At 35.0% G+C, this 23,967-nt stretch overlaps 6 protein-coding genes, 1 long non-coding RNA gene and 1 pseudogene across 10 annotated transcripts; 6 read left to right on the top strand and 2 right to left on the bottom strand.

The window, feature by feature from the left end:
• LOC104753776 (putative F-box protein At1g70960) lies at positions 70–714 on the top strand. The gene has a single exon (XM_010475977.1). The coding sequence runs from the start codon at positions 70–72 to the stop codon at positions 712–714; it is 645 nt and encodes a 214-aa protein (XP_010474279.1).
• Positions 2,622–4,187, top strand: LOC104750987 (putative F-box protein At1g70970). The gene has a single exon (XM_010472847.2). The coding sequence runs from the start codon at positions 2,676–2,678 to the stop codon at positions 3,861–3,863; it is 1,188 nt and encodes a 395-aa protein (XP_010471149.1). The 5' UTR covers positions 2,622–2,675; the 3' UTR covers positions 3,864–4,187.
• Positions 6,110–9,276, top strand: LOC104750986 (eukaryotic translation initiation factor 2D-like). The gene is made up of 8 exons (XM_010472846.2): positions 6,110–6,352; positions 6,518–6,629; positions 6,736–6,926; positions 7,008–7,102; positions 7,203–7,601; positions 7,866–7,974; positions 8,271–8,919; positions 9,028–9,276. The coding sequence occupies exons 1-8, from the start codon at positions 6,218–6,220 to the stop codon at positions 9,147–9,149; spliced, it is 1,812 nt and encodes a 603-aa protein (XP_010471148.1). The 5' UTR covers positions 6,110–6,217; the 3' UTR covers positions 9,150–9,276.
• LOC104750984 (glycerophosphodiester phosphodiesterase GDPD4-like) lies at positions 10,290–12,265 on the top strand. 2 transcript variants are annotated; one of them, XM_010472844.2, is made up of 8 exons: positions 10,290–10,625; positions 10,709–10,806; positions 10,918–10,978; positions 11,079–11,159; positions 11,262–11,354; positions 11,509–11,598; positions 11,687–11,814; positions 11,904–12,265. In XM_010472844.2, exons 1-8 carry the CDS (start codon positions 10,359–10,361, stop codon positions 12,070–12,072), a joined length of 987 nt encoding a protein of 328 aa, XP_010471146.1. In that variant the 5' UTR covers positions 10,290–10,358; the 3' UTR covers positions 12,073–12,265. The 2 variants fall into 2 exon arrangements, with proteins under 2 accessions (XP_010471146.1, XP_019093747.1); XM_019238202.1 differs by lacking the exon at positions 10,290–10,625 and having other exon boundaries at positions 10,914–10,978.
• Positions 14,614–15,840, bottom strand: LOC104750983 (annotated as a pseudogene).
• Positions 17,609–18,379, top strand: LOC104750982. Its single transcript, XR_761738.1, has 2 exons — positions 17,609–17,985; positions 18,071–18,379. It is a non-coding gene; the product is annotated as an uncharacterized LOC104750982 (long non-coding RNA).
• LOC104750981 (probable inactive tRNA-specific adenosine deaminase-like protein 3) lies at positions 18,415–21,005 on the bottom strand. 3 transcript variants are annotated; one of them, XM_010472842.2, is made up of 10 exons: positions 20,916–21,005; positions 20,648–20,754; positions 20,468–20,519; positions 20,300–20,376; positions 20,073–20,197; positions 19,891–19,973; positions 19,555–19,654; positions 19,011–19,415; positions 18,818–18,921; positions 18,561–18,741 (listed from the first exon to the last, which is right to left on the bottom strand). In XM_010472842.2, the coding sequence occupies exons 2-10, from the start codon at positions 20,721–20,723 to the stop codon at positions 18,561–18,563; spliced, it is 1,203 nt and encodes a 400-aa protein (XP_010471144.1). In that variant the 5' UTR covers positions 20,724–20,754; positions 20,916–21,005. The 3 variants fall into 3 exon arrangements, with proteins under 3 accessions (XP_019093590.1, XP_010471144.1, XP_010471145.1); XM_010472843.2 differs by having other exon boundaries at positions 20,648–20,749; XM_019238045.1 differs by lacking the exon at positions 20,916–21,005 and having other exon boundaries at positions 18,415–18,741; positions 20,648–20,723.
• On the top strand, positions 21,110–22,483 carry LOC104750980. Its single transcript, XM_010472841.2, has 4 exons — positions 21,110–21,410; positions 21,507–21,544; positions 21,626–21,720; positions 22,138–22,483. The coding sequence occupies exons 1-4, from the start codon at positions 21,169–21,171 to the stop codon at positions 22,279–22,281; spliced, it is 519 nt and encodes a 172-aa protein (XP_010471143.1). The 5' UTR covers positions 21,110–21,168; the 3' UTR covers positions 22,282–22,483.

Below are 23,967 nucleotides of genomic sequence, written 5' to 3'. Positions count from 1 at the left end.
TGCGTCTAGAAGAAATATGCATCTTTAATCCGCACAAAAGCATTCAAAGATCTTTACTTGCACCGGTCGATGACAAGGCCTCGAGTGTTGTTCGTCGCCCATGATGTAAGAATCCAGCGAAACAAAGCCGAAGCCTTGTTTCACTCTGTTTACCAAGAGGAGGAACCATTGTTGTCGTCTGGTCAACAACAGATACGCACCAACGAAGCAGAAGTACCACTTGATGAAGTTTCTCAACCCATCCGAGGTTTGATCTGTCTTCGAGGTGGTACTAATGTTGTGATTTGCAACCCAAGTGCGAAAAAGTTTCGGCGTTTACCTCAGATCCAAAGGCCTAACGGAGCATCCATAAGATGTTTTTTCGGATACGATGAATCTACGGATGTACTCAAGGTGTTATGTATTACACAGTTCGGAGATGGTAGGCGAACTAAGGAGTTTCATGTATACACGGTGACAAAGGGATCGGTTGAAGACTCTTCTTGGAGACGGATCACAAGTAACCATGATCATTCACCAGTTACTCAAAGACTATTCAAAGGAGGTTTCTTGCACTATGTAGCTCAGCCCAATAGTGACAAATATCTGGTAATGAGATTCAACGTGAGTACTGAAGATTTCACTATCATTGAAGTACATGACAGAGGCGAAACCTCTACAGTTAATGATCATCGTTGGAAATTGGTGAATTACAATGGGGAATTGCCTTGGTAGATGACTCTGTGTTAAAAAGTGGAATTGTCGATATATGGGACGACGATGGCATTGGATGTTACCATTGGAACAAGAGAACTTGTTTTTCGCACCATACCGTTGGTTAGAGGCACAAAAATTTGTGGTGTATTATAATACAGAGAAAGGGAAAATTTCTTTAGTATAATAGTGTAATATTCTTTTCCACTATAGAAAGTAACATTTGATTCGTAGAACAAAACGTTGCTAGAAGAAAAAACTAGTGCTCGGACTTTGGTTATTTCGGTGAATTCGGTTCGGTTAATTTGGTTTTCAGTTTTTTTTTTAGTTTTAAAAATTTACCGAATTGAACCAAAATATATTTCGGTTCGGTTATTTTGATTTCTCGGTTAATTTGGTTTTAAAGTTTCAAAACCGAAATTAACCGAAATTTGATTAAAAACATGAAAAAATCAGATTTTTCGGTTATTTAGAGATAATCTCGGTTTTTTCGGTTTTATTTCAAATATTTCGGTTTTTTCAGTTTCGGTTTTTCCAGGTGATTCGGTTATTTTAGGTATAAATGTCGGTTTTGTTAGATTTTTTCCTAAAAAATAAAAAATAATAAAAAAAGTTTAAAAACAAATAAAAAAAGTTTTCAGTTAACCGAAATAACCGAAATATTTCGATTTTTTTGAAAATAAAATTGTACTGATCGGTTCAGCCATCATGACCGAAACCGAACCGAACACCAAAAATATCGGTTTGGTTCGGTTCGGTTATTTCGGTTCGGTTTAAAATAAGATTTCCAGCTATATTTCTATCTTATAAACGCCAAAAGAGTAACAGCCACCGACCTTATTAGTCTACTCTAAAGTAACGTTTTTTAATAAGACCGAACCATCTAAAGTCGCACTATCAGGACCATGACTCACACGACCTCAGCCTCAATAACAAACCGGGGTGGTCATAAGAGTTTCTCTTAGACAAGGCTTTGGAGAACCGAAAATGGTTGGTGGTGCTGGTATATGACATAAAATAGCTAAAGATTTGGATTTTTAATCATGACATTGCTTTTTGTTGCGATCAATTTTTACCATCTGCTTTTGTTTATTATTCTTTTACTCTTTGGCTGAGCTTTGTAACTCTCTGTGAAATTCTTTTACCAAGAATAATAGTTTACCTTTTGTTTTTTTATATAACAAATCATCTCTATATAATATCATACTTATGAGTAAATAACATTACGTCATTTTTATTTCAATTTTAAATCCTAACATAAACCCAAACAATCCTCAACGAGTAACCTGATTAAAAATAAATAAAGGAATTTAAAAGGATTGTCAAGTAAGTATCTTATGCGTATACGTGAAAACCTTTCTTTTAACAATTGTGTACAAAGAATAAAAGTGAAAAGTGAAAACTTTTAAGAAGAAGTTAAATTCTATATCTGAAATTATTTTTGTGCATTGACGATCGACTAGATTTTTACGATGAAAGAAAACCTTGCAAGTCACGCTTGGCTTGGCTACACCAAATCTCTGTGTTAGTCTAGTAATCGTCCTTCTCAAAAGACAAAACAGAATCAAAACAGAATTAAAGCGAAAACCTTTAGACAAATGTTAACTTGTTATCAATGTATTGGAATTAGAACTAAATTACTACTAAAACGTGTAAGATGAAAGCAAATTATCACTTTTCATGCATGGTATTTAGTAGTCTCTACGCTAATTGGCCAATTATTTTAGTAAGTTGTTAACGTGTGGAGCTAAACATTCTACTTTCGTTTTTTTTTTAGATGTAAAACATTTCATCATGATATGTAAATAAGGATGTACGCGTTTTTACGACTCAACAAGTAATCATCACCGCACTCACAAGTTACAACGTTGGTAACAAACTATGAGACTACTCTGTTATAAATACCACCGATGTGTGTTTAGTCTCTCTATATCTCAAAGCACAAAATATCATTACAAATACAAAGAAAGAAAAAAACAAGAATGGAGAAATCAAATTTCGAGTCACTTACTGAAGATCATCAAATGAATATTCTGTCACGGTTGCCTCTGAAGTCCTTGGTGAAGTTCCTCCTTGTCTCGAAGAAATGGGCATCCATGATCCGCTCTACGAAATTCAATGTTGATTACTTGAGCCGATCGATGACAAGGCCTCGAGTGATGTTCATGGTCCAACGTGATACATCACAGCCACCCGAACCTACGATGTTGTGGTTTGACACTATTTATAAAGAGCAAACCTTAACAACCGAACCACTTTACACTGAGGTGTTGTTTTACTCTGTTTACCAAGAGGAGGAACCATTGTTGTCTTCTGGACAACAACAGTTGCGTATTTCTCTACATTCAAAATATGGTGTTTCTCAGCCCATCCGAGGTTTGATCTGTCTTAGGTTAAAAACTAAGCTTGCGATTTGCAATCCGGGTACGAGAATGTTTCATACTTTACCGGAGATCCAAGCGCCTGAAGATTCTTACATAACAAGTTTTCTCGGATACGCTGAAGCTACAAATGTATTCAAGGTGTTATGCCTCACGCAGTTGAAGTCCCATGAACCATTAGGTGGAGCTTTGGAATATCTAGTCTTGACGGTGGAGCCCGGTCAAGAAGAATCTTGGAGATCGATCACATGTCCACATAAACATGCATGTGTTTCACTACAACTTGAAGGAATATGTAAAGGAGGGGTTTTGTACTATGGAGCTTATCGACTTCAACCCGATGAATCTCAGTCCAATAGTGACAAATTAGTGCTCATGAGCTTCAATGTGAGGTCTGAAGAGTTTGCCGTCATTAGGTATCCTGATTATGATTCTGATTATACAAATTGGAGATTTGTGTTTTACAAAGAGAAAATTGCCTTAGTTAATGACTCTGACTTTGACAAAGAAGATGTGAATGATGAACCGAACTTGGACAATGAAACTGTGAATGATGAACCGAATGGGACTAAAGTTTTTCATATAATTGTTTTGGATGAGAGTACGCAACAATGGGAGAGAACCCCCATAAAGATTCTTCACTGGGAAGAAGCTGTTGGAGCGAAGGAATTTTATTTCCAAGGTACCATTGGAGAAAACGAACTTGTTTTTGCACAATACTCTACCAAACGTGGCGGCCCTGACTACTGTGTGTTGTATTACAATACAAGAGAGTTTCAGAAGGTTTGAGATTCAAGGAGTGGTTGGCAATGACAAAACTGTTCGAACCTTCTTGGATCACGTTGATAGCCTTTACCTTATGTGAAGAACAAGAATTGGTCCGCTGATTATGATCAAAGACTCGTTGGTTGTTCCCTCTCTCAAAGTCCTATTGTCGCTAATTTCTTTACGTATGCTAAATAAATAAATAATAATGGTGTTCCTCTAGTGATAGGTCTTATTGGGATTGTTCGTTTTAATACCTATTGTCGTGTTGACCTTTAATTATGCTAAAATAATAATGTTCTTTCAGTTCAGATATTTTATAACTATTTTTCTAAACAATAATTCTATTTGTCGTGTTAATGTTGTGTTAATGTTTATTTGTGCTAAAGAATAATGTTCGTTCAAAGTTCAGATATGACTCTTTTTTAGTTCAAAAAAAAAAAGTACTGATGTTTCAATACTCTGTTTCTTAAGCTTGAAAGCCCATTCATAAAACAGAGTTATTCAACTTTTGGGTGTGAAATTTCTCATGCATTTATGAATAAAAAAAATTAAAAGAATTGGCAAGTAAGTTTGTATACGTATACGTGGAAACCAAACTACTAATAAACTTTTTTTAAAGTGAAAGCCTTTAAAAAAAAGTTATGAACTTGTTAATTGTGTTCGAAGAACCAAACTACTAAAACGTGTAAGATAAATGGAAATCTTTTTTAAAAAAGTAACTTTTTATTCTTTGGGAATTTCTTCAACCGTAATTAATGCATTGCTAATCTTCACTAAATTAGAATAGTCAGTAACAAAAGATATATATTGTCATCTTCTGCTAGTTGATCATACAACACGTGTCCTAATTCCTAAATGAATGTTTCTAATTCGAAATGTAGTGGAGGGCGATTTCTTCATAATTACGATGTCCCATAAGAGTTTTAGTTTCTAATTAGTGAAAGTATGAAACTAAATGCTCTCTAAACAAATCTCAGCATGGTTACGTTTTATTGTAAATTAATCTAGTTATATATTTACTTTTGTATTCATTCAAATACAAATAGTTAATTTACTAAGGAAGCCTTGAATGCAAATATTGAAGGAATTGAAGCCAATTTTCTAACCATGATTACTACGCTTTGTTTTTTTAATTCAACTTATTACATATATAATTTCATAAACTGAAATGCCTTAAAACGAACCATATGTGTGATCGATGTAAAACGTCGAAAGATGTAAATTATGCTGATAACTAATAAGTTATTGTCTCATGAGAGACAAAAAAAAAAAAGGTTTTTCTCATTAATTAGTACAATGATACTAAAAATAACATTAATGTAGTCAAAGTATTCTCATAAAAAACCCAATTAAGTAGTCAAAGTATTAAAAAAAATGGAGAGAAAAATCCTTTTCATGACATTTTCTTTTATTTTGGTTTGGTAAGTGTACTCGATCAGTCGAGCTCGTAGTCACAAGCACTGACCCATGCTTAAAATGCTACCAACAAGCCACTAGCGACAAGCACATTTTTATGACATTTTCTGCAACCATTGTTTTGGTATCACTTTCTCATCTAAGTTTTGCTATAGAAGAGAATAATCACAAATCATAAACAAAGAACGAGATTGATGCGGCGATCTATGCAGTTTCACTGAGTGCGGGCGACCATAATAGCAACATTCTTCACGTTATGATTGGGTTTTTGCCCTAATTATAAAAAATTGATGCTTCACGCCAATTAGCCGTGGGCAAATTATCTGAACTTGAATCCCAAATCCGAACTTGAACCGAACTAGAGTTTTGTGTAAAACCCGATCGGGTTTGGTACTGAGGTTCGGATACCCGATTGGGTTTAGATATTTATTCAAACCCGAAAATAAAACCCGAACTAGTCCGAATTAAATGTAAAAATGCATTTAGGGGAATCAAACCTAGTACGTGAAACATTTAATATTTATATATATACATATGTTTTTTTGTTTATGATTTGTTTGAGTTCGGGTATACCCGAAAAACCCGAATCCGAACGGATAACATTCAAATCTGACCCGTAAGTACAAAAGACTCGAATGGGTTCTATATGCCTAAACCCGAAAACCCAAAACGTGAACTCAGAATGCCCAGGGCGTCGCCAAATGTCGCGAAAAGTCGGTTCAATTTGCGCGGCCGATTTGTTTGCGCTCCAAAAGGGAAAATAATACAATTCTGGACCGATTTGTTGAACCGGTTTGATGAAATTACAATGCAAGAGACACGTGGCCGGCTTAGAAGCGAAATCATAACCGAAAACATAAAGTAGGAGGGGTTAAGAGAGACCAAAACGACGACACTGGTGGTGGTCTGGTTTTGGTTCGAGTCACGCGGTGGTAAAGCGACACTACAGGCGAACCAGAATGTTCAAGAAGGCCGTGGAGGCAAAGTCTCACCAGCGTCTCTCCGGCGCTGACCGGAAAAAACTCCGCCGCACTGTACGAAATAGGCTTCCCCTTCTAACCGATGAACTCCTCGACGCAATCCTTCCTCCCAAGGTCTGATTTTTCTTCTTTTTCCCCTTAGTTTTGGTATCGTTGTTGCCTGGGTAGATTACTTGGACTGTTTGATTCGTGTCATCTGATTGATTCTCTATCGGATTGTGCTATGATTTGATTCGTTTCGCTGTTTGCTTACTTTAGCCATTGATTGTTTCTGTCTAGGTCGAGATAACTCTTTCCAAGTTTCAGAATCGAGTCCATGTGTATAGTATCGAAGGTGGATGTCCCATGTTTTTTGATATCGATGGAAGAGGAACTGAGATATTCCCCACAGGTTTGCACTTTGCAGAAATTGTACTGATTCATCAAACACCTGGACATGTGATGAGTGGGATAGTTCAATCTGATTTAGCTGTATTTTGTTTTTTACTCTGTTGCAGTTTTTGCTCTCTGGGAGGCTCCTGAAATGTTACCTTCCTTTATGTTGAAAGGAGGTGAGGTTTCACGGTATGTTTTAGGCGGTGCAGATTTGATGTTCCCAGGTATATGGATCCCTTCCCAAGGCTTTCCCTCTTTCTCTGCCGGAGAAATATGGGCTGTCCAAGTTCCTGGAAATCCTGCACCTATTGCGGTAAGTCTCTTTATATTTTGCTAACCGATATAAGTTTTCTTAACGACACTGAAGTTTGTGTCTTGAGTGATGTTTTTGAAGGTTGGGTGTACCACAATGAGTAGTGAAGAAGCCCTTAAAGCAGGTTTGCGAGGGAAGGCTTTACGGATTACTCATTATTACCGTGACTTCCTTTGGTACATGAGATGCTGGCAACAGCTTGCTTTTTTCCTCTTCTTTTTTTTGTTATCTTTGAAAGAATTTAGTTTTTTTACATGCGGCAGATGTGTTTCACAGGGAATCAGCTGAGGGGCACTATGTTCCAAATGCTGGTTTTATGGAGAATGTTGTCATGGAGGATCCATCGTACCTTGCTTCTGGTTCAGTTGAAGAAATCTCAGACTCTTCAGCTGGTCCACAGACAAGCACAGAGATTGAAGATGAATCTGGTGATGTTAACAATATTGGGCCTTCAACCTCTGTTACGGATGCAAAGAATGATACTGAAGAACATTTGGTTGGGAGCATGAATGAGATGAACTTGACAGATGACGTTTCTGCTAATGAAGCAAATGCCGACAAGCAGAATATTCTCTCCCCTGAGGAGGTAGATGCCCTTCTTGACCAATGCCTTTTGCAAGCATTGCATACAACTCTAAAGGAGAAGGACCTTCCCATCCCAGGAAGTACTCTATGGTAAGAGCACTATTCAGATATTTTTGTTATATGGAAAGCCAACTATATTCTGGAATTGGGTTGGTATTGTACCTACTGATGTATGCTATCCCGCTTTACCTTGTTGGCTTTGACTATGATTGGGTTGTTTGTATTATGCTCTGATGCTCCGTTCGTGTTTGTGTTACTCTTGACTCCGTATATGACAAGCTAAACATTTGGAATTGTCTGTTTTATTCTCCTTTCTACGTTTGGCTTACATATGTTTTCCTGTGAGTGGTGCAGGGCAAATCATGTATTACCTTGTAGGCCATCTGGTCTCACACTTGACATTAAGAAGTCTTCCCATAAAAAGCTGTCAAAGTGGCTGCAGTCTAAAGCGTCTACTGGAATGGTCAGTTTCTTACTAATTTCTCTTGTCTTATGGTATTTCTTTTTGCTTGATTTTATGTTTTGATATAACAGGACTGTTAGTAGATGTTATTTGTAGATGATTAACTGCAAAAACTAGCAGGCTTATTAATTTAGGAAACTATTAGTAGCAAGTGTTGTAAACTGTATCTCCTTCAAAGTCTGTAACACATTGGTACATTTACATTTTCCCTGATATAAGCATAATTGCTAGTTGATTTGCTTTGGTGTCTTGATTGGCAACTACACTCTGTCACAATCTTTGAAATATATGCGCAGATATCTGTTAAAGAAGACAAGCATAAGAAGGAGATTATATTGATTTCAGTCAACCGCAGCCACCCAGATTACAAATCCTTCAAGCCAGAGAAGAAGAAAGCTGAAATCTCTGAGTCTCCTGGAGAGCGCTCCACAGCGCAACCTCAGTCAGAGAAAATGCTTGAAATCATAGAGGTCTATAAACCTAGCATACACAACAGTGCAATATTTGCATCAGTTGGGGAAGACAAAGGAAATCTGTACACAGCTTCCGAAGCCACTGATGTTGTGTTTAGATACATCGAGAAAGAAAATCTGGTAAAGCCAACAAACAAGACAATGGTAGTATTGGATGCGATACTATGCGATTCATTGTTCAAAGGAGCTATCAAAAAGGGATCAGCATATCCGTCAGAGATTCACAAAAAAGATGTTGGGTCGACGTTTGTAGGTAGAATGCAGCCTCATCACGTAGTGATGAGAGGAGGCGGTGAACCTGTGGTTCGTAAAGGAGCTATAAAGCCGGTTCAGATAATGACAGAACGAAGACAAGGTAACAAAAAAGTGACCAAGGTCACAGGGATGGAGACGTTCTTGATAGAACCAGACTTGTTTGGATCAGAACTGCAGAAGAAGTTTGCTTGCAGTACTTCAGTTGGAGAACTTCCAGGTACGAGTAAAAAATCTATATCCTTTTTGTTTTGTTCATCTCATCATCTTTGTAAATGATAAGTAACAATTTGAGAGATGATTGTTTTGTTGTGTGTGTTGCTTTCAGGTAAGAAAGGGTACGAGGTTCTGATTCAAGGAGGTGTGTTTGATAATCTTGCGAGATACATGGTGGAACACTATGGAGTTCCAAAGAGATTCATTGAAGTTCTTGATAAGACTAGGAAGTGATTTTTTTTTTTCTGTTCTTTTTTGTGTTTAAACTTCTAATTTTATTTTATGGGTTTACACTTTACATTACTGACTCACTGACTCTTAAGATATGAATGAGAACAATAATGTTTTTTTTTTAATCCTTGTTGATCAAAGTTTTCATATATAAATTTACAAAAATTTGTAAACTGAAAATAATTTATAGGAGGAACATAATTTATATCTAACAAAATGTCACATTAAAAAAGAAGAAATCTATATCCTCAAAAGAAGGCAAGTTTGATGGTCGATGGTGATTAATTAGGGGAAAATTATATTTTTAACTTTCAAAGTGTCATTGAGTAGCACTTTAAACCTCAAGATAATTTCACTAACATTATAAACCTTTAAAATAATTTCACTAACACTTTAAACCTTCAAACTAACTTTTCTGTTTGCACCGCCATAAAAGATGACAAAACAATAATATCCATTAACGTGAAATAGTTAAATTATGTTAGGTTGATTCAAATACTTATTTAATTAAATTTATTAAAATTTAATTTAATTATTTATTACGATTAATAAAAAATAAAACAAAAACAAAAAAAAACTATATATTTTCGTCTATTCACCGTCTGACCATAAATTCTCGTCCAACCCTACTCTCATCATGGTTACTTATTAGTTATGTCATTGATAAATCTCTGAAACGAGTGATTAAAACACAATAGAAGAAGAATCAAAGCAAAATAGTGAAAAATTAGAGGTAAAGTTAAAACATTTGACAAATGTAAAATTGAAGTCGACAACATATTTAACAGATTCATTGGTTTCCATGAGAAGTCAATCGGTTTGAATCAGATTCTAGTGGAGAGTAATGTAGTAAAAAAGTTTTGTCTACGATGAAGATGAACATAATTTTTTATATATATATAAATAAAACTAATTAAAATTAAAATTTAATCAACATAATTTAATTATTTTGCATTGACGGATATTATTGTTCTATCATTTTTTATGGAGGTATAAACAGGAAAGTTAGTTTTAATGTTTAAAGTGTTAGTAAAATCATTTTATGTTTATAGTGTCAGTGAAATTCTCTCCAAATTTAAATTGCTATTGAGCGAGACTTCAAAAGTTGAAAATGTAATTTTCCCGATTAATTAGTAAACTTCTCGTTTTCTTTCAGATTGCATTAAACGTCGTCGTTAGCTCGTAAAACAACCTTCTTCGTCTTTTCAGCTAATGGCGATCTTCGGATGGCGGCAGAGAAGACGGCCACTCGACGGAGGAGTAACTCGCCGCCGTCGTTTCTTAAGGCCATTGTATTCGAGAAAAGTCAAGAGAATATTTCTATTCGCTGTGGTCTTCTTAACTATAGTCCCTCCTCTCTTCTTCCATTTCAAACTCCGACGAATTCGTCAGATTGTGGCGCAAAAGTGCGATTGGCTTCACCATCCTCCACTTGTATGTGCTCACGGCGGCGATTCCACTCTCGCTTTCCCAAACACCGTACGTACACTCTCTCGATCTCTTCTTCTTCTTCACACTCTTACTACCTACCTTACTCTCTACTCTCTCTCTCTCTCTCGCAGATGGATGCTTACAGTCTCGCTATACGTTCTCGAGTTGATTGCATCGAAGTCGATGTTTCCCGTTCCTCCGATGGTGTTTTATTCGCTCTCCACAACAGGTTACAAGCTCTGATCCTTGTTGTATCCTCTTCTCTTATTTCGATATTTCTGTGTTTGGATTCTCTTCGGAGTTGTTAGTTAATTCATCTTCTGATCACACGCACAGTCAGGGATCTGCAGCGTATTGCTCGTAACTCTTCTGTTCAAGTGGGAGATCTGACTATGAAACAGGTCTCTCATCTCTCCCCTTTCTTTACCAGCTTTTGCGATGTTTGTGCTTGTCACCTCGTTTGTATCCATTTCTCTTAAACCTTTCATGATCTTTTTGCAGATCAAGGAACTCGATGTCTCGGAGATTGTTAAAGGCACCTCGGGAAATCGTAGGATTCCTACCCTTGAACAAGCTTTAACGGTAATGCATCAACGTTTGCAGCTCTCGTTATCACTATCTAGTCGTGATTTGCTTTGTAATTGCTGCTCAGTAACTAGAGATCCTTCATCTTGAATCATATAGTTGATATCAAGTTCAGTCCGGCAAGTGATTCTTGATGCGAAAGTTGGACCGCCAATGTTTGAAAAGGGACTGGCACAAGACATTCTTTCTGTTGTAAGTATTAAGTTATCACGTATTAGCTCTTGAAGAGCTTTGTTTAATCATCTCTCTCCTTGTATACACAGAAGTAGAATTCTTATATAAGTACCTTTGAGTAACTTTGATTTAATGGTGGTATTTCTGAGTTCTGACTTCAGTCCTCTGTTAGATTGAGAGCGCACAGTGCAAGAATTGCATCGTATGGGCCAAAAGTGACACTTTGGCTAGGGACATAATCAAGCAAGCACCAGATACTACAGTAAGTAGAAAATGGTTATTTCAATTGAGAAGTTGAGAGCCAGTTTCTTGCTCATTACTTGAGACTGTACTTAAATTTTATCTGGCAGGTGGGATACATTGTGATGGTGGATCATTCAACTGGGGTGAGAAGCAACCTGCTAAGAATGAAGGGTGCTAGGGTTGTGGGAGTCTATCATCCCTTGATCGATGAAGAATTAGTCAGAGTCGTGCGTCGGTAAGCAATATGTTCCGATGTTTCCAACTGAAAACATACCCACCCATCATTTTCCATGTGTTTACAACCATGCGTGATCTGATCAACAGGAGAAACAAAGATGTTTATGCGTGGACTGTGGATGATGCTGATTCTATGAAAAGGATGCTTAACTTAAGTGTGAATGCTGTTGTTACGAGCGATCCATCTATGTTTCAAGGTCTCATGGAAGATCTTAGAACTGAGTGTCTTGAAGAAGGCTTTTCAACACGGACATGAAAAAACTATTTCTGGTTCGAGCAGCAGAGAACTGATATTAGTTTCATGTTAAGACACAATAGTTAGTCTGAAATCAACTTAGTTTTTTTCTACGATTTACCAAACTCAGGCATTCTTAAATATTGTAGTAGCTGTTTTGATGCGATTCATCAAACTCAAGCATTCTTAATGATTGTAGTAGATGTTTCAGATTCTGTTTAGAGTTGTGTAGATTCTTTAGGTCAGAGAGCCCATTGGCTTAGAGAATGATTGTCACAAGTCTAGGGATATGCAAACTGAAATATTAGTTTCCCTTTCAGTCTAGTGCATAGGGTGGGTGAGAGCTGGATAGCTGGTCTCTTGGGTGAACCTATAGATGGAGATGACTTCACTGTGGATTTGGTAAATGTTAGTGAAGCTCATGTCCGTGTAGCCAACCTTACCTAACCGCTGCCTAGTCAATTGGAACTAACTCTTCACTTCAAATAATTGTCTCTTTATCCCTACTTTCGTCTTGACAATCGTGAAAACTGGTTCAAAATATTGTATTTATTCATCATAACTACGTATATCCAAATATCTTATTATATAAAATTGAGTTTTCAAAGTTAGCCATTAATAAAATTTTGACATATGTCAAATTATTAATCTAAGATTTTGACATATGTAAAAGTTAATATTTAATAGAAGAGATTTAAGATAATGACAAAAAAACAAAAAAAAAACTGTTTAAACAATATTAACAATATAAAAAGATAATTATAAAAAAATTACAAAATTTAACAGTCTTTTAAAAAATAATTTGAAGGAGATTAAATATTTCATAAAATTCGAAATTATAACATTATTTACTTATTTTTAATTTTAAGTTATTAATTTAACAAAAAAATAGAAAAAGGAATAAGAAGAATGTACAATTAATTATTAATTCTAAAAAATGTAAATACTCAAATTCTATATAAACATAGATCTGTCTCACATTTTTTTTCTAACAAATAATTTATTCAAAAACACTGCCTTTAAACTTTGTTCTAATGGTAAAAAAGTTTTAATGGGAAGGTAAATTTTCCTTATGTTTTTTAAACCAAAACTTAAACTTTCTCCTAATTTCTCATTTTTTTCAGTTTGGAATAGGTAAGATTAATATATGCGTCTTCTTTTTCTAATACTGTATTTTAAATATTAGTGTAGTATTTTTAGATTGTTTTATTTAATTTATATTTTCATCTTTGATTTGAGATTCATATATTACTGTGCTTATAATTTTCTATTATTTCTTTAATTATGTCAAATTATTTTTTTTTTAATTTCTCAACCTTGATTGGTTGGTCATAGACCTTTTTTAATGCAGACATAATTATTACCATTCATTCAATCCCAAAGGGAGATTAAGATTAGAACATTATCAACCTAATGGTTATATAAAATAGGCTAATCAAACACAAGATTACAACAAACATAGATAAATAAATAGATTGGAAAAACATAAACCGTTTTTGATAGATCCATAGGAGCTCAGAGACACTTTGATGAATACATTGAGAAATTTAACATTAGTTACTATCAAAAGATTTTATGACGTTGGAAAGTGGCTTTTAGTTTCTTTGGTTGTCGGAGCATGCAACTTTGAGATAGCTAAAAGACGTGAAGATGTTCTCTCCACACATGATGAGGGCAGAGCCAGGGTTCTTTCCATGGTAGAGTAGATTGGACGCATGTAGAGTTATCTCCCCAAGGAAAGAAGGTGGAGCCAAGGTTCTCCTCGTGGTGGAGGAGGTTGGACGCAAGGTTCTCTCCATAAGAGAGGAGGACGGAGCCGAGGTTCTCTCCATTTTTGGTTATATGATGATACATCATTGATTACTATACTATCTAATATATTTTTTATCCGAGAAGTTTCTTGAACCTACAATTTTAGTGATTAAAGAAATTATGCAAAAGTGAAAATAAATAGACATATAATAGCTGGCTTAATGTGTTCATATAGATATTTTCCTAGGTGGTAGTAAAGAATATATTTGTAACATACAATGTACTTAGGTGTAAAAAAATACACCTAATGGTTGGACAAAATAGGCTAATAAAACACAAGCTTACAACAAACATAGATAGATAGATTGGAAAACCATAAACCGTTTTTGATAGATCCATAAGAGCTCGGAGATAGAGGCTACATCATGATGTGTCAAAGACACTACTTCCACGAATACATTATGAAATTTAACATTAGTTACTATCAAAAGATCTAGTGTTGGCAAAGGGTTTTTAGTTTCAATGGTTGCCGGACCATGCTACTTTGAGATAGATAAATGATGTGCACATCGGGCGGGTCCTTATCTAGTATAATATAATATATTGTTTTAAAAAAATCACATATCCTTGACAAAAACATAAGTAAAAGCTTAGAAAGAAAAGAGAAGTGACAACAGTTTTATAAATAGCTCAAATAAATAGAAATGACAATATACTTATAAAAATATAAATCTAAACATTTAAATTATATATATAATATTGTTAAAAACATAACAGTTTTGATTTGACGAAGTGAAAATCAAAACAACATCAAAGCATCAAACTTGCAAAAGAAATCATTGTCTGCGAAAAAAAAATTGTTCTTTGTCTAGCCAACGAATATTGATATTGATTCTTTATAACACTTCGAAAATAGGCAGCCGCTAGACCAAGTATCCAAAACTTTTCATGTGTACTTGTTAAACTAATAGAATATATTTGCACCCATTTCTCGTCAGGAGGATATCCTTGTTTTAAACTCCAAACGCCCAAATCTGAACCGTTTAGCACATCTCATAGGCACAAACGATCATTGAGATTCCACATTTCTATACTAGTAGGCGTAGCATAATTGGAGTAACACTTCGGTAACAATATCCATCGAAATTTTTTAGTATGAAGATCCATAGCTAGTAGCATTGAAAGTTCGTGCGACGTATTATCTAATGTCAACCAAAAGAGGGATCCGTTTGCGTAGACTGATGATTGCTCTTTGCAGAATATATGATTATCTAAACAATAAAAGCATGTGTCTCTTTGCTTACCATTATCGAAGGGTATGATCTTGGCCTTGAAACAATCCCAATCACAATTTTTAACTCTTGGATATATCAAAATCACCTTATATGATTTTGTAACAATATCTTTGCCAAATCCAGTAAGACTCGGGATCATCTTCACTAATTCACCTTCATAATTCAGCAAGACTAGTTGAGAAACTTCTCTCCATGTTCTATAGGGCGTTGCGGTTAATCTAACTTTAAGAGTAAATGGCCATTGTGAAAATGCCGGAGAAAGTGTCATGTGTTCTTTAGTCGTCGGATTGATCAAGTTAAATGTACCTAAAATCGTCGTAGATACGAATCAAGACCAATCCGTCACAAGACCCCAAGACTTGAATAGTTTTTTTTTACATTTGTCGACTGGATCATCGGGAAAAGTGTAGTAACTAGAAGAAGAAGGACAATATTTTCCATTGTTGTGATCATCATCTCTAGAAAAAGTATCCAAACACAAAGTTGTTGAGTTTGAATCTTGTTTATCAAACTTGACTGATAGTTGTTGACTAACAACTAGAAGTTTCATATTAGAGGTTGGTAATCCTGTACGAACGAACCGCTTGTGGGAAAAATACGTTGATTCGATCATCGATTTCCATTTTTTCGACAAGACTTTGACTGTAACGAGTGCTTTTATTGGAAGATGGTAAAAGATCTCTTCAACTATATCCTCTGATATAATAGTTGTCTTAGGATTATTATGTTTGTTATCCTCCATTTTTTTTAGGACGATGATAATACATAGTTTAGAACATATATATATATATATATATATATATATATATATATATATATATATGAAAATATGGTTATAATCTTGGATTATTAACTTTAGAGTTAACATTAATTAATTGTAGGAAAGAAGATTTAATACAATTAACTCATTTTAGAATGATAAAGAGTAAATAAATAGTTGTGTATATATAAGCTATAAAATAAATGTTGATTTCATGAAGAAATTACATGTTGATTAATATATGTATATATCACTACTAAAAATAATGTGAATAAAATGAGAAAATTTATGATTAAATATGCTTTCATATATTTTTTTTAAAACAATTAATCACTAATAATTATTTTTTGATATTAGTCTATTTATTTGAACATTGATAGATTTTTTTTTAAAAAATTCTATAAATTATATACAATAAATTAAGGTTTCACTCTCTTCTTATTGGTCGACTTGGCAATGCAACTTTAACCAAAAAAAATATTTCTATTAAAATATAAATTAAAAAATATTTAATCTTGACATTTAACTCACATTTTAATATAAAACTAAAATCATATAAATTATGCATTAAATAAATTTCTCCACTCTATTGTATTAAAAAAACAATAAATTAGAATTGTAACTCTCATTTTTTTAAATGTAATTTTTCATCACTTCTCTTCCTAAAAATACTCATTCTGTCTATTTTCGATTAGCTTCTTATAAGTCATTATTTTCATACTTTTCTACAATATTCACCACACAATAAGGTTATGAAGTTGAAATAATCCATCTCTAATTATCTATTATGTTATCTCACATATTCCTGTACCATTTTTAACAATTTGTAAAAATCAATGTAATATTTAGAGATCAATATAATTATCCATTTATAAAGTCTATTTTTTTTAAAGTCTATCAACTTTATTTATAAAGTCTATTTTGTTTAGTGATCCAATAGATAAATATGTAAAGATCAATATAATATTTATTTTATTTATGATTGAGTTTTAAAAAAAAAAAGAACTTAATTAAAAAAATATGGTCTTTGTGATTTAATCAAAATGAAAAATGATCCCAAAAACAATCATATTTAACTGGAAGTGAAATATAGAAAATAATATAATTTAAAAAATATCATTTAACTGAGTTCTATAAAGATGAAACCATTAGTATGGAATCTAGCACTATAAATTAAATTGATGAGTTAAAAAGAAAAAAAGATTGAAGTTATCCATGGGTTATTAAAAAATCTTTAGATTCAAGTTCATAATAAGAAAACTAATTTAGTTTGTCACTTTTAAAAATAATAATTTCAATTTGAAATATTATGTGTGAGTGTTAGGTTTATATCAACAAAACGAACAAAACTACCAAATCATGTGAATTTTGATTGGGCCACTTGGTATTCTTTTTCTTTTAAGTAAAAACAAATTAAATATTTATTTATAATTAACTCTCCTTTAAAAGGCACCTAACTCCATTTAAACGATCATAAAAAGGTATGTGAAAGTGAAACACATTCAATATTTTGGCTCTTTTATGATCGAGGAGATAGGTGATATGTCTACCAATTGAGCCATATGAGTGGTACGAAATTTCAGAAATATAATAAACTGTCGCCATTAGCTCATCTGTACTGACAACCTCTTTTCAAAAGTAATGTATAATGAAAGTAATGTATAATGAAGTAAAAAAAAAAAAAAAAAAATCTCCATTTCAAAGGTCACACCTTGGGTAGTAAACGCGCGTAGCAAGTAAGGTTCAGCAATTGATAAAAAAAAAAAACCCTAACCTGAGGGAAACTACGAGTTTATGAAGCAAAATCCATATCAAGTTTCTTTTACAAGGGAAAGGTACTTTTGCTTTTACTTATGGTTGATTCTTCTCTTTACATCTCTCAAAGTTGGTTGCGACGGGAACTTGTGTTACTGTTGATGGAGTTTTGAAGATTCCTCCCGAAGGTAAAGAGGTGTGAAGCAGAGCATTGAGCTTAACTTTGGCCATTGAGAATTGATGTGGGAACGGGTGGATCCGACTAAGTATCCGCTAAAGCAATAGAGGTACTTGAGAAAACTGTAGCTGAAGGAAAGGAATTTGATAACAAAGTGGAGTGGGGAGTCGACTTGGCCTCAGAGCCAAACAGAGGTATGTGAAAGTGAAACACATTCAATATTTTGACTCTTTTATCATAAAAGTTTTATGAAGCAAAACCTGTAGTCTTATGTAACAGGATCTAGGAGATAGGTCTACCAATTGAGCCATATGAGTGGTACGTTGACTTGCGTCGTTATGGAACAGTGAAGCATTGTGGATTTGGACTTGGCTTCGAACGTATGATTCTGTTCGCTACAGGAATTGACAACATCAGAGATGTTATCCATTTCCCTTGATATCCTGGAAAAGCTGATCTCTGATTCCTCCTCTCTAGACAATATCCGACCAAGATGGTTTTAGTTTATTGTAGTCTGTAAGTACAAATTCAGACTTCATTACATACCAATTTAAACAAGCCTTTTCAGGAATTAAGCTTCTCTCTCTCTCTCTTTGATCTTTTAAGTGGTTAGCAAATTGCACTTAGAACAAAATGATTTGTGTTGACTAACATTGATAGTATACATATAACTCAATAAGATTTTGGATTCTTGGAAAGAACAAGAACAAAGAATCAGCTTTCTTACTCAGAACCTGTAATACAATTATTACTCAACTACAACAATGCATTAGACTGTGGCCAATTGTCTAAGGGCGTCATCAGGCAGCAAAACTCTAAACACTGCATAATGATGGTTCAAACTCTTTTCCCCTTGAAGTCTATGAACACTCCCGAGACCACCTGCCGTAGGGTTTGGAAAAGCATAGAAAATCCGCTTTATTCTTTGATGCACAAGGGCCATAGCACACCTTGGGAACATATCACGCATTTTATTAGATTTACTTACTTGCGGATGTTAGAAGGGTAATGTATGTAGAAACTCACATTGTACAAGGCTCCAACAGGAGGAAAATGTCATAACCAGTGCAGAGGTACGGCCTTTCCATTGAAGGATTTCTAAGAGTCTCTTCTCCGCTGTCAATTTGGACCTATCAGTAGCTCAAAAGTGTAAGAGAGAATTCTGTACTAGTCAAAGCACGTGGAGGAGACTAAAGAATCTTGGTTGGAATGAACTTACGTCTGGACCCTGACTGCTTGTTTTCTGCTTTTTAGCCGGAGAATCCATATTTGAGGGCTGAACGTGATCCTGACCAAAAATCTCGGATGAATTGGGAAACAGATGTCTATCTCTGGCAGAAGAAGATTCAATGGCAACCATGGAAGCATGCCTAAGAGGATGCCACAGGCTACAATTTTCAGTGTCATGCGGCTGTAAACTCCAGTTCCAGAGATTCAGACAAGCAACAGCAGACAATGAACCATTCTGTTTTTCAAGTGTGTCATTTAAGCATATATCCCCCGTTTCCTTATAGGGGCTAGTCTCAGTGCTAGTGTTGTCGCCAGACGAAGCATATACTTGATCAGTTTCACTAGCTATTATTCGCCTAACTGAGGGATCGACTATCACTGCAGCATTTACAAGCTGAAAAGTACATTAGAAATGTGGTAAACTGAGATCAATTTCTATGTAATGAAACCATGGTAAACAGATGATTAGGAGAGCCTGGTCTATTGTCTAAAATTTCATATCGACGTTATGTAGATCAATGGTAAATACTTACTGGTTTATGACCAGATACTGCCATATCAATAACAACTCTCATGAACTTGCAGATCGATTGTGTATCCTCCTCGCTGAACCCACCGATGCCATCTATATTGCTGTCATTGCCAAATGCAAAAGTAAAAAATTCATTGACTTTTGCACAATAAACAAAGACATATATTGCTATCACAATGCAGATAAGAGCACTAGTAGAAATCATCAAGAAGTAGGATTAATCTAGAACGACTAAAGCTTATTAGATATTAAAAAGACAAGACCGATAATGTAGAGTCCTTTGGTTACAAACAAGATCCAAGAAACCAAAATCAAACAAAAAAGACATGGAGCTTACTAGGTTGGAGGGTGAAATGAAGTTGGCCATATCTTACTCTGTTCTTCCCACTCTTCTTTGGACACTGCGGCATATTTGCATACCTATCATAATTATAGCAGAAATCTTTGACTTGGAATCAAAATGTACAAAATCCTTGAAGAAAATTGCGGTGAGAAAAGAGAAAAAAAAGAAACACCTACTTCTGTAATAAAAGGACTCAACTCATAGGGATCAACGAGTTTCTGTACATCAGGTGGTATACTATCATTCAAATGATCGTGACGCTCAGGTGCTAGACATAAGATGACAGTCAACTGAGTTTCACCTGTCCAATAAGCATTACAATCAAAACCTCATAATTTTTATGTTATGGTGTATCAATATTCAGTCACCACCACGCCAACAAAAAAAACTAACAATGAGATACCTCTATCAGGAAGAATCTTCTTCTTCACTCTCTTAACATGACGAAGATCTTCTAAAGGAGCAATCTTACATAAATGCCTAATCATACCAGAGTCAACAAATTCACTCATGAGATTACAGTTATGCAGAGCAGCTGCAAAATTTAATCAAAGAATAAAGAGTGACAAACCTTACTATTGTATTGGCAAATTTGGGTTTTATTAGACTCGCATATACCTTCACTGTGAACAAACAACACACAGACAAGAAAGAAGTTTAAATNACAACACACACACAAGAAGTTTCAAAAAAGAACCTTTGATAGACTAAAAAAAATCCAAAAGGAGAAGCCTTTGAGATTGAATCATACCAGTTGGCTGATGGTCAGGTGACAATGCAGGCTTTTCAGGTATATGGATAATTTCCCATTTATCCGATGAATCCATAAGTTTTGTTCTTTCTTTACTTGAGCCTGTTCTGCAGATAGAGTTCATTGCACAAAATATAAGAATTGGGGAAGAAGCAAAAAGAAAGAAAAAAAAAAACTCGAACTTTCTCTGTGGAAATTGATGGGATTGAATAAGAGAAGTTGCAAAAAGTCCCAAAAGCAATCATAACAGAGATTAGATTAAACTCACTGGGCAAAGAAGAACACAGACGCCAAGAGCGAGAGAGAGAGAGAGAGAGAGAGAGGTAATTGATGAATCTGGTTCGAGAAGACAACAACCCTCGCTACGTCGTCGTTTGCTCTCTTCTAATAATAAAAGTTAAACTTAAACCTAATTAATTAATTAATTAAATTTAACGATTTAATTAACTAAACCCTACATCAGAGACCAGAGAGCCCCCAAAACAAACGTGACCTTTGAGAATTTTGTCCGGCGAAAGAAAATGGCGGGGTTAGGGTTACGGTTGAAGGCGGCGAAATGGACGTTGAGGAGCGGAGCAGCTGCTGTATCGAGGGAAATGGGAAAGGGTGTTCGTAGATTCTCTTCTGAAGTTGAAAACGATGTTCCAACTTCAGGAATCAGTAGACCACTCGCTGAGATTCTCAAGGAGCTTAACAAAAAGGTTCCAGATTCAGTCATCCGAACCAGAGTTGAAGATGGGTACTCCATGAAATACATCCCCTGGTAATCTCTTTCTTTTGATTTTGGGGCTGATTTTGAGAGACCCTGTTTGTTTGTGGTGCTCATACTTTGATACTTGCTTGTGTTGATGGTTCTCAGGCACATTGTTAATAGGATCATGAATATGCATGCTCCAGGTCTGTTTTAATTTAAACCCTTCTTGTTCTTTTTGGGTTTCATGTTTTGACATTTGTGTCTGTGTTTCTCTGTTTTCTCAGAATGGTCAGGAGAAGTTCGAAGTATCACTTACTCTCCTGATGGGAAAAATGTTACTGTGGCTTATCGTGTGACTCTCTACGGCACTGATGCTGAGGTCTTTCCCTCCCTCTTCGTTTACATTTGGTTTGATTTTATTTGTAACTTTAGGCTAAGTGGTTCTCTCTCTGGTTGAGTTCTTTGCTTTTTTGTCCGATAAGCTGCAAAGCTATAGAGAGACCTAGTTGTTGTTCTTTTTCTTTGTCTACATCTGAATTATCCACTGAAGGTGATGAAACCACCGTCAAGCCAATACAAGCTTAGAGAGTGTATGTTTAGCAACTGTGAGGAAACAACAACTCCGGGTTGTAGATTCTGTTATCATTACTCTCATAGACCTTAGAGATGAATTGATAAAAGTGGTGGTGTTTTGCTTTCTTGCATACTATCCGTGAGCCCGTTATGTGTTCATTGTTTTGCGCTTGTAACCTGAAACCATTTGCTAATTCAACATTTTGTTTTTGGTGTTGTGAAGATATTTAGGGAATCAACAGGTACCACTCCTGTAGATGACAGAGGCTATGGTGATGCTGTGCAAAAGGCTGAAGCAATGGCGTTTCGCCGTGCGTGTGCAAGATTTGGATTAGGGCTTCATCTTTATCACGAGGATGTTTTGTAAAGGAAGGGTGTCCTTTTACCCTGGGAAAGTAGATGTTTTTTTGGTGTTCCCACTGCCTAGTAGTGTAGTTGCTGGGGATATTATAACTCAGGGAATCATTAATTAGTTTTGGTATGTAAGATCTGTATTTACTGATATTGATCGTTTTAGGATTTGAGATCGGATAATGAAATGAGCCTCTGAAGTCTCTTTCTTTGTTGCATATTTGTTACTTAACTTCAGATTGCTACTTTAACCAGTAAAGAGTATCAATTTGCAGTAATTGGCAACGGCACTCTCTGAACTCTGCTTAATCAATTTCCCCATCCTTTTTATTTCTCAAATCTTAAAACACTAGAGATTTGTGGATACACTCAGGGCTGAGAAAATACTGAGACAAATGAAATAATAGTAGCAAAAGACATAGAGGAACTCTTACTGCATTTTTTTTGGAGCTCATCTATAATCTTTCTCATTGCATCAAAAAAAATTTGTGTTGTTTTTTCACATTGCATCCAAAAATTGTGGAGCGTCCTAGACGCGATAGTTTTTGTTTTTATATGTAATTGGTTCTAAATATACTGCAATATTTTCTTACACTTCATCATGAAGGATAGTAACATTAATTTCTTCTAAACTCTGAACTTCTAAACATTTATTATTTTTCATATGGATAATCTAGTAAACTATTAACATCTATCAGTAGTAGAATTTATAAATTAAGGAAATTCTGTAAAAATATGAAATATAACAAAGTATCTTATTTTTAATAGAAAATATTAAAAACTATAAAAGGAAAATATCTCTTCATAAATTAATATTTTATTAATTTATCGATAAATTAAAACCTCTACATATTATTAGAATTTTGTGGTCTGTACCTTATTAATTTATAGAAGTTTTATTGTAGTTATTCTTATAGAAAACGTTACGTCACGTCAATTTGGTCCCAAGACTCCCAACAATAACATTCAAAAAAATGAACGTCAAAGCTAAACCACAAGAGAGTTGGTTATAAGGTATTGTCCAAGGTTATGTGAAATCGGCTCAGAGACACAGTCCGCTTTTGTTCCAGGTCGGTTGATCTCGGATAATATTTTGATTGCCCAAGAGATGTTTCATGGTTTGCGGACCAATAAGTCATGTCGAGGGAAATTTATGGTTATAAAGACAGACATGAGTAAAGCATATGATAGGGTTGAGTGGGGTTGAGTGGAGTGATATGTGTATATTTTACACTCTTTCATCATGCATTTCTCATTCATTATGTTCTCTTAACTCAATGTTTTGCATTGTTTTCAGTCTCTTTTGCATAATATGCATATTTAGGTAGTCTTTGCATTGGTTTTGCATGCATCTTGCATATTGGAGTTATTTCAGGTATTTTAGGAGATATCCAAACCATCAAAAGCAAACAGGGAGCAAGAGAGCAGTTCAGCAACCCAACCTTCCACGTCTTTGATCGAGTCGAGTGAAGATTTTACTTTGAGATTCAGCTTTTGACGTCTTCACCAAAGTTGTAGCGAATCGAGTCATCTTTCCAATGCCATTTATTTCAAGCCAATCGGAGTCGTGGTTCATGAGTTATCGCCGTTTTAGTTGACGCACATACGATCTGAATTCCGACTCGACCTGCACGCAAAAGCAAGCTCCCACTCGATCGGATGCTAGCAGCGACTCGACCAAGACATCCCGGGGGGGGGGGGG

The sequence above is a fragment of the Camelina sativa genome, chromosome 16 (assembly GCF_000633955.1).
Source record: "Camelina sativa cultivar DH55 chromosome 16, Cs, whole genome shotgun sequence".
NCBI lineage: Eukaryota > Viridiplantae > Streptophyta > Magnoliopsida > Brassicales > Brassicaceae > Camelina > Camelina sativa.
This window is presented reverse-complemented; position numbering and strand designations above follow the sequence as displayed.